Here is a 12,661-nt window from a genome sequence, read left to right as displayed (position 1 = left end):
TGTTACTGTTAGGTGCATACTGAATAATGTGTGTAAATGAAAAACAGTTGTCATTTACTGTCTTTTGATGAGTCAGATTGCTGAATCCTCTGTACAATTCACAGCATTATGAGCATTTTCCCTCCTGAAATAATCCCTTGGGGAGATCTGTGCCTTTCCCTTTTCCTCTCACCTTTGCTGTTATAAAATTGAGAATATGAACACCAAATTTCCTATCACTGCAAGGAAAGAATAGTAAAAACAACTTTACTTATTCCATGAAGTTTGTAGTTTTGCATGTCTGGTTTATTCTTTTTTTAACACTTAAGTTTTGGTAACGTCCAGTTATGATAGCTCCGCGTCTTAGCTCACTATTCAAGTCATATCTTTTTCTAGAAATATGTATAGATTCTCTTATTGATTTAGGGGTTCTTTTGGTAAAATTTTACCTTTTTGGTTTTTTTTTTTTTTTTCCCCTGAACACTTTGATGTTGCAATTGCCACGTTATTTTTGTTTTTTCCAGGCATTTCAAGTGACACCTATCTGAAGGCTCATTTTGGTCAGGAAGTGAAACTAATAAAGCTGGTTTACAATGGTGGCACACAAGGACTGATCCCAATCCTATCAAAGATGTGTGATGAGTCCAGATGACTTTGGTGATCAGTTCAGAAGGGAAACTCTGCTCCAGTGGCTCTGTATTGCTGCTGAGCAGAGAAATAATTTGCCTTCTTGGGCCTAGAAATGTCTGTAATTTAGAATTTTGTGAGGAATTAGACCTGCGTGAATCATCTGAGAAGGTTCCCATAATGGCTTGATTTAGATGTATTTCTAATTGTCAGAATGTAGTTTTGTTAGACTGTTGGAAATACACCAGAATAAGTTTATTTACAAAACCAGCATGTCTCTTTATACATCATCCACTTCTCATAAAGGCAAATGCTCTCCCCTCCCCAAAAGGATGGGTGGTAAGCACTTATGTCAAAAAATGAGAGTTTTCAAATGAATATGAAGGCTGGGAAAACTCTAGATATGAACAAACTAGGAAGCCATTAGGACAAAAAGGAAAAAGTCTGAGGAAGCTGAGAGGTGATGTTTGAGTCCTGTTTTTTTCTACTTGTTAGAATCAGAGGTGGTGACTGAGGCACAGCTGGGACCTGAAGGCAGGACCAGGTACTCATTTCTGAGCCCTGAACTGGGGGGAACCTCATAAGATCAGCGCAGAACAGGCCCCTTCTTGCTGTGATCTAACCCCTCAGCTGCCCCTGCATGCCAGTGCGTTCCAGCAATTAAAATGAAATGGAAAATGAGGCAAAATAGAAATTGAGACTGGTGCTAGACAATGCAAGACTCAGGCGCCTGTTGTATGTCTGTTGTTGTTGTTCCTGGACCTTGTTTTAGGGAGAACTGGTTTAAGTTGCTTGCATTAGCTGTGGGATAATGTGTTTAAAAATAGCCTGCTGAAAAATTACTCTTTTAAAAAAGGAAAAAAAAAATCAAAACAAAACAAACCAGCAAAATTTGACTGTGGAACAGGCTGGAGAGCTCCAAAATCTTGGAATTGCTTATGATATAGTGTGGGCACCGCAGAAATTCAGCAGTGTGGCTCTCCCTGTTACTTTTTACATAGGATTCACACTATGGTGGCTTTTATTTTCTTACAACTTTCTCTGAATTTTAAGTTCTAGAGTTGAAACCAAGGTTTCATGTTTAAAAACCACCCTGTCTCTGCATTTTGCTTATGTTAATGTCAGTACCTTTATGACCAAATGAATTTGACGTTGAGGAGTAAATATGTGAAGATCTGACTTTTCTTCAAGTCTCTAGAAACATTTATAGTATTTGAATATGAAAGTACTTCAAAGCCTCATTAAAAAAATGAAAGGGGCATTTTTATAAGAATTTCAGTGCTGCACTGCCTGTTTAGTCATGGACAGCTAGATTTTTGCTCTAGTCCACAGCTTTGCAGGGAGACTTGCTGGACTCCATAAAAGAACCCCAAAAGTTAGAGAAGTCTGCTGATCTAGATCTGGTTGTCTTTGTAATGAAGAATCTTGTTTACCAAACAGGAGGGATGGTGAAGGTTATATGTACTTCAAGGTGGGGTGACTGGGAATGGGAAATAGATTCAGTTTTTGGGCTTTTATTTTAATTGCTTCCTTGTATCTGTAAGAAAAACATAAATTTCTGGGCAAGATTACTAAACTCAGCATAGTTTTGGGTGGGTGCTGCACTTGAAACCCACACAGACAGTAACTGGGGCGGGTTTAGCTGGTTGTAATTCCAAGAGGTAAGTGGTGAAAGGGCAAACACTGAGTGTGGAGCCTCCTCACCTCTCACCTCAGCAAAGAGAGATTCATTCCAGAGGTGAAAATAATAATGACAAAAAAAAAAAAGTACAGGTCCCGTTACGATTTGGGGGCTAAGCAAACTGCGGAAATTGTGAGTTTCTGTGTTTGAAACACAGGAGGGTCAGCTCTAAGGAACTCTGCTGTCCTTTCCAGCAGTGTCTCAACATTGACAGGATGTTTACGGGATCCAAGGAGTATCCTATCCATCATGCTAGCCAGCCCTGTGGATTAGTTTAGAATATCACCTCTTTCCCCAAACATTTGTCACCTTCGTATTAACAGAATCCTTTCCTCCTCCTGTTCGGCCACACCTTGTCCTTCTTTTGGTCAAAGAATGAAAAAAACCCAGGATTTATAGTCCACACGCCCCAGATTTAGCTTAGTACAGCCAAGCTTACAAAAGAGGAAGACTTTTGTGTTAATTAATGCTCCCCTGGATAATGGTTAATTTTATGTCCTCCCTCTTTTGGGTACTCCAGGTGAATTTCATGTGATCCAAATCATGCCTTCAAGGCATAAATCAGTGTTGAAGGAAAGGGAGATACTGCAAGAGGCATTTAACTACTGCACTTTGCCTCCCTCTCCCTTGGAGTCATTAATTAAGTCCTGAGGTGCATTTTTATGAGTGTTCTTTCTGCTTTTGTGAATGGTATGTATTCAGAGGAGTTATTATACTTTGTGAACTCTTAAGTCAATAAGATTTGATTTCAGTTTGTAAAAGCGGAAAAAAAGTTTTCAAATGAATTTTTTGCTGCCTTTAAATGTAGTTCTTTAACCTTCTATGTCTCCCAGTTGAATCTTCACACATTTCACGGTTAGTAAATTTCTCTAAAGAGGGTAATTCTTGAGGATATATGCATGCGCATATTTGCAGCCATATGAACGCTACAATGTCATGTTTGCTGGGGTTTGCTGGTTGGGATTGCTTTTGTTTTCCACTCTCTTTGAACTGCTAAAAAGTTGATGAAGATTAACAGAGGTCCAAAGAGTGACACGGGGATATTTTGTGCTTTAGTTTGGTGATCTTAAAAGCTAACAGGGTTAAGGAAAAAAAAAAAAACAACCCTGCATTTTCGAGAGGAGCGTAAGAAATGTGAGAGACTGAAAAGAGCTTTTCTAGAGGCGGAGAGAATTTTCTTCACCTTCTGCGCTGCTGCCAAAGCTTAAAAATGTTGTTTGTTACAATTCCTCCAGCTCCTTGCTGCGCGCACTCAAGCGGCCGTTCCCTCACACTTCATCCGTCCCAGTTCATCTGTAAACTGCAGTGACCTGCGAGGGCAGAGCCAGAGGAGGGCTCGCCAAGGTGGGAAACAACAACGGGCCGCAGCCCCCGAGACAGCACTCGATTGCCTGATGAATTAGGAGCAATCAGGCGTGTTTCCTTGCGAGGTTATGCAAATAATCCTGTGGCAGGGGGTGGTGCTGGGTTACCGTGTCCCGGCCCAGAGCCCCCACTTCGGGAAGGCGGCTGGAAAAGTGCAGAGGCCTCAGGCTGACAGCGCGGGTTGGGAAATGCGCCTTGCGGCGCCAGCTGAGGAGCTCCTTGTGTCTAATGCCTCAGCCGTGAAGTAACGAGTCCATGAGGCTGTGTGAGTGCCCTCAGAGAGGAGAAGACCCCTGCGGAGGAGGGATTTACGGAGCTGTGTTTCTGAGGCCGGATGATGAGCTCGGCCGGGCTGACCAAGTGCGTGTGTGTAGCGTTAAGGTAATGAGTGTTTCTGGGAGTGAAGGGTGTGCTCGAGCACTCTTTACCTGCAGGTTTCGCAGTGCCAGCTGCTGCAAGGAGCGTTAGAGTTCAGAGAACTTGTAGGTTTTTAAATCTCAGTTTGTGTGGGGTTCAGCACCGGCATAAAAGGGTAAAAGGCATTCATAAAGGCTTGGGACTGTGGAGGAGTATTCTTCACAGCCTTAAAAGTGCCACAACGTTTCTGATGTTTTAGCACAGGACGTGTCAGATTTTCCCAGAAGGACGGGAGCATTTATTGCTGCATGAACTAACTGCTGTATCTGAAGGAACTTTCCTTCTTGTGACCATTCTGATAATAAAAGACATTTAAATAGATAGGGGAACAGCCAGCGTGCCATGAAAATCGTGGTTATCACTTCAGGTGTGTATGCTTTGAGTTTCCTTTCCCCAATAACAACCACTGAGTTTCCAATTTGTTGTGATTATTCTGTGTGAGCTGCACAGAACGTGACCCCACCGTGCTGCTGCAGTGGGGTGGATGTTCTGTCATCCAGCTTCCTCCATGAAATGAGGGAAAAGCTGCTCTAGGCTGACCTAAACTGGAAGAGACGTGAGAATTATATGTATTAAAATAAAATTAAATTATCATTTGGCACGTTCCTTGAAAGGATCTCAAAACAGCTCGTAATCCTCATGAATGAGACAATTTTCCTTGTTTACAGAGTGGCAAGGGCCAAATGCACAGGACTGGCAAAAAGAAAAGGGAGCTTTTGATAAGGTATTGGATATAGATGATCTATTTCCTTCAAAGCATCTCTTCTTTGGGAGAAAAAAAGCAGACTAATAGTTTAGATACCATTTAGCGCTTTTTTTTTTTTCCTTTTTTTTTTTTTTTTTTTTTAAGATTAGGGAATAGAGATCTATTATTTTGAATTTTCATCCCATTTTCAATGAAAATGAATACTTAATGGTGACATGTATAAACAGCTTTCAAACTCTGTTTTTGATTTCTGTATCGGTGACCAAAAAAGGGCAGGAGATGGGTTAACATGATGTTTTAAGTAGTAGGGTAATTTTTTTCAGTAGAAATTTACCAGAAATAACTGTTCTTAAAGCAAATGTCAGAGGCTTTTAACAGTTCTTTCATTCTCATTCTTTTTCTTGTTAGATGTTTTATGCGAATGAAAACAAGACAAGGGGCATACTATAAAGTTCTCAAACTCTTTTAAGCACTTGCATTCATTTTGGGTTTAAAATTCAGCCAAAGGAGACATCTCTGTCTGCATGGATTGCCCAGGCTCTCATGCTCTCCCTGGAGTTTTATGCACTCTTTATTCCTCTCCCTTGGACAAATTTTCCCGGGCCTTGTAGGCCCTTTTATTTTAAATCAACAATTTTGTTCACATTTGTTCTCTTGCAGAAGTGCACAATGCAACTACCTAGTTTTATTTAATGGCCTGTACCTCTAAACAGTATTTTTCCCTATGAATTTTGACGTATATGTTATTCATATCTTGAGTTATGGATAAAAAGTGACTGAAAATACCCAGGAATTTACTTAACGTAAATGAAATTTGAAACGAAAATTGTCTTTTGCCTCTGTAGCGTACAGCTTAGGATGTTAAGAAAAAATACAGACTGTCTCTGTAGCATCTGATGTTTTCCAGTAAATAAAGAAGCATTTGTGCCTTCATTACAGGTTGTGGTATTCTGTCACCTAGAGCTAAGTGAATCCCAGCCTCATTGTACTCTAGAAGTTACAGTGCAAATGCTTTTCAAATAATTAATTTCATACACACATTTTACAGGTATTTTCCATTTTAAGGATATGAAACAAAAAATACTCCTAGGAGGAAAGCTCTTGATTTGGAAATGCCCTGTGACTTTTTAGTACTCCTGTGTGAAAGGAAAAGCTAAAAGTCACTTTTTGTCCTGCTTGGCCTTTGAAGTACTCCTTTTGAAGGACAGTAATTGAACTGTGCTTTTCCATTCCATTTCAGGTTTTTCTCCCGTAATCATGGCAAAACCTTATGAATTTAACTGGCAGAAGCCAGTTCCCTCTTTTATGCAAGATGGAGCTGTGTTTGATAGATACGAAGAGGTAAGAAGCCAGCTGCCTTTCATTTGCTATTCTCTTTTAAATATGCAGAAGTTCTAGAATATTTCATGCTTTGCTTTCATTGTACACAAAACTTTAATTTTTTCTGATAATGCCCTCAGAAATGTCTGGGGAAGGCAATACCAACACACTTTATTGCTATATAGTTTTGTTGGTTTTTTTTTTTTTTTTCCCTTTTAAAAGAAATAGCTTTAAAATATATTTAATCCCTCTGATTTGACCTAAGCCCTGAGGAAGAGAAGGGAGAATTGGATCAAAATATCTGTAACATGTATAAAACTCTCATCTTTGCAGATTCATAAAGCACATTATTAAACAAAGTGAATCTTTTTTTTTTTTTTTTTTTTTTTTTTGTACTATCTATCAAATGGAGGGAGGGAGAATATTGCGCTTTTTTTAATATATAAACTCAGGACCTGCCTATTACAAGGGAAGGTAAGAGAACACAGAACATTCATATTCTGATTCAAATACATCATTTGAGAACTGGAGTGGTTTTATCTACTTTAGAAAATCAATCTGCACTCTATCTGAAATATGATTACTATGATCCTGCTTTCAGCCATGCTTTAATCCACATTTATTAAAGGAATGCAAAACAGGGCATTTTACACAGGCAGCTGAAATAAAATGCTGAGAAATTTACCTTATACTCAGCACTGATATGCTGGTAAGGATTATTTTATCAGGGTGTATTTTTAATCTTGTTTGAACAGGAGAACTCTGTAAGTTGAAGGCAAGTGCCTTCAGGGATATTAGTATTTTCTTATCTTTTGAAATGTAAGTAAAAGGTATTTTTTATCACGAGGCCTGCCAAGATAGGGATAGTTGGTTTACCCTGTATTTCCAGATTTGGGTCCAGATAAATGAAGCAGATATTGGTGGACATGAAATTCCTTTTGAAGGAAAGAAAAGCTTTCTTTTCCTTCAGCAAGCACTGCTCCAGCCACAGCCTGTGAGGAGCTAAGTGAGGGGGCAGAGCCCCTGTTTATTCTCTTGCACCTTCACCAAGAAACAGAGAATGGGCAGATACAGGGGAGAGTTTTTAGTGCTCAGATTTTGGTGTGATATCAGAGACACTCCGTGAGCACCTGGGCCTGGGATGTGGTGACAGGGACAAGGTCAGGCTCCACTTGTGGGCATATGTGGGGTGAGCAGCTGGCACTGAGGTCTCCCTCCTTGCAGCTGAATTTGCTGCCCCCAAAACTCCACAGAAACGGGGTCCTGCTTTCCCCCAAACGTTGTTTGTCCATCCTGTGATCCTCTCCCACTGCAGTTTATTCCAGTTTTTCTGGAGTACAGCTGGGAGCCTGGTTTGTTTCCTCACAGAGGACTCTTCTCACAAATGTGCCTTGGTTTTCAATTAAGGAAGTCAGGGAGTTCTGGATCCTCTTTCTTCTTGAAGAAGTGATTGATTCTGCACGCTGTTTTCCTGCATTTAAGCTTAATTTACGATGCTCTAATTGAGGCTGGAGGTGCGTGGAGGAAATTTCTTTTTAAATTCAGCTAATCTGATTTTTTTTTGCCTTGCCTAGTCTCTTTGGAATGCCATTCTTTCCTGATTTCTTCTACAAATCAATATCCTTCAAGCTCTGCTTGTCAGATACTCAGGCTGCAAAGCACTCACAGCATGTACACTGCCATAGTGTGACAGAAAAGTGCTTCCCAAATTCTGCACGTTACAAGGAATTGTGGCCATTTGATCCTGAAGGTGGCATTGGCAAATTATATCTTTTTTACCTTAAAGCATTTAACTTTCAATAATTTTTTGGAAGTTCCGTTTCATTAAGATTTTTTATTAGGTAAGAATCGCTGCTTCTATTAAATAAAACGTCTTCATTTAGTTGCAATGAGGTAGGAAAATATTAATTATGTACATTCCAGTGTCTCAAGCATCAACAATAAGACAAATCATTAAAAGTGGTCTCTTTTTTAGAAGCCTGCCTCTCTTGCTTCTGATTTTTTTGAGGAGCAGCAAATTCTACAGGAGGGTCTTAGGGAAGAAACAGAACAGTCCTTTATTTTTAAATGATTAGTAATTGATATTTGTCAAACTGACTAAAATAATGGTCTGTATTTTCTTTTCTATAGGAATCTTTCGTCTTTGAAAGCAACTGTCTCTTCCAAGTGGATGAATTTGGTTTTTTTCTGAGCTGGAAAAGTGAAGGAAAGGTATGTGACAATTATGTCAGGAATGTATATTCTATGTTATTGCACTTGATCTATATTCTGGTTTTCAAAAATCTAAAATACCGTGTTAGTTTATTTACAAAACTGGTCTTCATCCTGTTCTTTGAGAATTGACAGAAGTGAAGCATTTAAGAGGGAATTCACTGATCTTAAAGGAGAATATACTGCTTAGTGTTTGCCAATGAAATTCACCGTTTGTTTTTGCTGAAATTCCCAATGGAACCATGTCCCAACAGACCTTTGAACTTGTACCCTTTTTGTCATTTCAGGAGGGACAGGTATTAGAATGCTCCCTGATCAACAGTGTTCGTTTTGGAGCTGTACCAAAGGTACTCTGTCGTTACTTTATACTCTTCATTTAAACAAAGAATATTTAAACTGAAGGTGAAATGCAGGATAGCATTAATTTCTTTAAATAAAACCAGTAACACAGCTTTTATTTTGCAATCATAGCCTAAAATTTGAAGTTTTGACTGATTTGTTCTGATTGCAGTGGGAAGGTTCAGTCATCAGGATTCAGGCTGCACTTAAAGCTGAACAGACGTTAAGAGCACATATCAGGATTTTTAATTATCTTGTAACAGTTTATTGTGATACTTATTTTAGGGATCTGAAAAAAATGCTTAATTTTCCATATTTTGTTCCTATCTATTTGAATTTAATTTATCTTCTTACTCTGTTGGCATAAAATGCAGAAAGATTTGTTTGCAAACATCTCTTTATGCATTTAGGTGGTCAGAGAGGGCAGCTGGTCACAGTCTGCCTTTTTTAAGAGTTATAAGCAGAAGTACCTGATAGGAGTTCTGGAGAACCCCAAAACTTTGGAAAAATGCTCAGTAGCATTCAGAAGGAATATGCAGGATCTTCTGCACTGAATTGTGGCTCTCCTTCCAGCAGGCCTTCAGTTTAGAAGATTTTGCTGTATTTCCTGCATTTCCACTTTCACATGTTAAGTGGTTTTGTGTTGACTGTAGGTAACTATCTCTTAGAACTTCTCTTGGGAATCCGTAGACTGAGATTTTTGTCCCTCAGAGAAGGGGCATGAGATGTGACGATGCAGACGGCTCCTGTCTCCATGTGCTGACAGCCACACCAGTGTGCTTCAGATTTCAACCCTGTCCTTAAAAAAATATTAAAAAATATACCCATTAAATCTCCAGCAGCAGAGCCAACAGCTTGTGTGACTTGTCGCTAAGGAACAGCCAAGGAGTCACAGACATCGTGACTCTCAGGAACTATGGACTTAACTAGATTGGAATAATTAACTTAGAGATTAGTACTGTTCCTCTGTTTCCAGTCCTTGGAGTGATTAATTTTTCTTTTTCGTGGTGAAAATATGAGTTCTCACAATCATGTCCCTAACTGTTAGAATATATTGTTTTTTCAGGTTTGCACGATGTTTCTAAGTGAAAGCACTCATTTAAGATGACTGGCAAAGGTTTAAAAAAGCAGTAAATGCATAAGGGGGTGAAAATGCATTTTTATCATAGTGCCTTGCATAACAGAAGTGCTGCAAATGTAACAAGTTATTTATTCTGTTTCGCAGGATCCCAAAATACTGACTGCACTCGAGGCTGTTGGAAAATCAGAAAATGAGCTGGAAGGACGGATAGTGTGTGTTTGCAGTGGCACAGATCTGGTGAACATCAGCTTCACTTTCATGGTAGCGGAAAACACAGAAATAGCCAAGGTATTTCACAATTAAACAGTGTGTGGGAGTTAAAAGAAGAACTCATCAGCAGTGCTCAATTGTTTTTCCTGAGTCTGCCTGTGTGGCTGACTGAAATACCCAGTTTAGTGTCTGCTGCCTCGCTCTTCCAAAGGACAGCAAACATCCATGTGGAGCGTGTCTGTGTGCCGTGGTGGGAGGAAATAGTGATTTATCAGCCTGTGCATGCACAGATTTATCCAAATTAGACACAGAGACTGTTGTATATAGGACAGAGAACTCCCTGAGCTGTTCAGGGTCCCTTCAGCCATAGGTGATGATGGTGTGGTGGGCCTGTGACAGGGGATGCTGGAGAGAAGTGCAATCACTGCCATTTTCCTGGTGGGTGGAGTTCAGCCCTTCAAAATTCTGTTCTGATAACCTAATTGTATGGTGTGGTTTATATTATTTGAAAAAACAAAAGCAGGAAAGAAAATTCCCTGCAGTTATGGGGATCCCAGTGTACCCAGGTTCTTTTCTGTTTCCCGTTGACATGGAGCGGTCTTAAGGAAACAATGGTTCTTTTTAACACGTCATCTTTCCGGAGAGCTTGAGACTGCAGTTCACATGCAAGCCCTGGGCTCCACCTGCCCTGGTACTGAGCTGTAAAGTGCTCTGAGAAACCTGATCAGAGTGCTGATAGTACACTGCTAGCTGAGATCCGGACATTCATGGGGTTTTAAAATACACACTCTTTGCTTCTCTTTTCTCTCGGTATGTATTTAGGGTATTTAGGGTTATAATCTTTTCTGCCTGTGAGATAGATATTGATCAGTATCACACACCTGGTAAATCCCCTCCTTTAAAACTGTTTGCTGAATGCAACATCACTAAATCCCTTGGCAGACCTGGTTTATTTTTCATTGCTTTGGATCCAAACCTTTGGAAACACTGGCAATGCTGAGTACGCTCCTTTATAGGAGAAATACTTGTATAACTTACATGGGTACACTAAATTGATTTTACTGTGTATATTTCCAGCAGGTTTTAAGGGAAATAACGTATTAGAGTTATGTTTTGAAAGCATTTGAAAAGAGAAGCAAAGCACAGGAGATGTTGGCATCATTCACTTTCATACGTAACCCAGCAGCATCTCGGATTTATTCTGAAAACAGCTGCAGTTAAGTTTCTCAGCCACCTTAGATCTCAATAACCTGTATTAGACTAATTGGTTTGTGAGAGAAAGTTGGCCCATTACAGAGACTGTCACAAGAGATGAGCTAATTATGCTGTAGAAAAGATCTACTGCTCATTAACAGCCAAGCTGTGTCATGCTGCAGTGGGCAGGCTCCGAGGGGCCCATGGAAGTCTGAGTCCTGCATTTGGGAACCTTTCCACCAAAATATATATCCAGAACTGTCAGCAGTGATGATCCACCTCATCTGATATCGTATGTTGGAGGCACGAGGGAGAGCATAAAGCAGATCAGGCCAAAAAATCAATGTAGAGCTTTCTAAGTTGGCTTCACTGGGGAATTTGGCCTGTACTGTGTTGACCTTTGGTACATGGCAAATACATCAACTTGCTACTGCACTTCCGTGCTAAAATAGAATTTTCTAGGAGTTATCTGCACGTAGAAGTGCTCCTGCTTAATTCTTCCTGTTCTGTTCAGGAGAAAACATCTTCCTTGTGGGACACAGCAAATCCCCTCTTGAAGAAGCAAGGCTTCCTATGGCATTAGGTGGCTGTGCAGCTGCTGACTGTAGTTTAAAATAGGCCTCAGTTTAATCCGTGCTCAAATAGAAGCCCCTCCTTTGGAATGACAGAGGCAAGAGTTTGGAGGAGAAGGGGCCATGACTGAAGCTCAAGCTGCCCAGATATGTGTGAGGGTTGTAAAATAGGTGTAAGAAACCTGTGGTTTCTGCTGTCCACCCCTGTTGCCGTGAGGAGCAGAGCATTGGTCTGTGCCTGATTGGGATACCTTAAAATGAGGGAATTGACTGCCAGATTCAAGCACAACAGCTCAGAACCCTTCTGCCCAGAAAGGTTCTGCTTCTGTAGGTGATGATTTACAGTTGGAAAAGGAGCAGTTGTTACTCACTGCAGGCTGGGTTAAAATGGGATTGAGTAACCACGAGGAAGAAAACTGGTGGAAATTCCTGTCTTCTTCAGGAATCCTCTCCATGCAAGGAGTGGCACCACTGGGAAGCAGGTTCTGCCAGGTCCCTGGCACAGGGTGGCAGGGTGGGACAGTCCCTGGGGGTGCCCCTGGTGCTCAGCAGGGCTGGCCAAGGCATTGCTGAGCTCCAAGTACAGCTACTCCAACAACAAGAGCGTGTTTATTATCTCTCCACTTGTCTCCAAGCTCCAACTCTGGTATTTACATTCTATCTACTTAAATTTTATTGGTGTTTTCAGCTGAGAAATTGGTTTTCATTTCCACTTTTAAAACAGCCACAAAATAGGGTGTACTCTGTCTCTGATTGCAAGCAGCTGTCGTGGTCCACTCCTAAAGCAGCTCCACTGTGGCAGTAGAGAGTGACTGTAAAAGGTGGAATTTAAAACCTGATCTTTGGTATCCTAATTAAATCAGTTTATATAAATTATCCCGAGCTAAAATTAACACACACATATATATTAGAGATGAGAGCAATGTGTGTGTATTTTTCTTTTTTACTTCCCAGATGGA

General features: G+C 40.4%; 1 protein-coding gene across 9 annotated transcripts in view; it reads left to right on the top strand.

Moving 5' to 3' along the window:
- PLCB4 (phospholipase C beta 4) overlaps positions 1 to 12,661 on the top strand; it is a 130,156-nt gene that overhangs the window by 94,355 nt on the left and 23,140 nt on the right. For 3 of the 9 annotated variants that reach the window (XM_040059116.2, XM_040059118.2, XM_040059117.2), the window contains 4 exons: positions 6,016 to 6,116; positions 8,226 to 8,306; positions 8,594 to 8,653; positions 9,871 to 10,014. In XM_040059116.2, the coding sequence (XP_039915050.1) occupies positions 6,033 to 6,116; positions 8,226 to 8,306; positions 8,594 to 8,653; positions 9,871 to 10,014 (369 nt within the window). In that variant the 5' untranslated portion in view covers positions 6,016 to 6,032. Of the gene's footprint in view, positions 1 to 2,883; positions 2,978 to 3,522; positions 3,632 to 3,778; positions 4,034 to 4,746; positions 4,794 to 6,015; positions 6,117 to 8,225; positions 8,307 to 8,593; positions 8,654 to 9,870; positions 10,015 to 12,661 lie in introns of those variants that run through there. The other 6 variants (XM_040059121.2, XM_040059114.2, XM_040059115.2 and 3 more) reach the window with 6 other exon arrangements.

This window comes from Hirundo rustica, chromosome 3 (assembly GCF_015227805.2).
Source record: "Hirundo rustica isolate bHirRus1 chromosome 3, bHirRus1.pri.v3, whole genome shotgun sequence".
Classification (NCBI taxonomy): Eukaryota; Metazoa; Chordata; class Aves; order Passeriformes; family Hirundinidae; genus Hirundo; species Hirundo rustica.
Note: the sequence above shows the minus strand (reverse complement) of the source record. Positions and strands in the feature narration are given on the sequence as shown.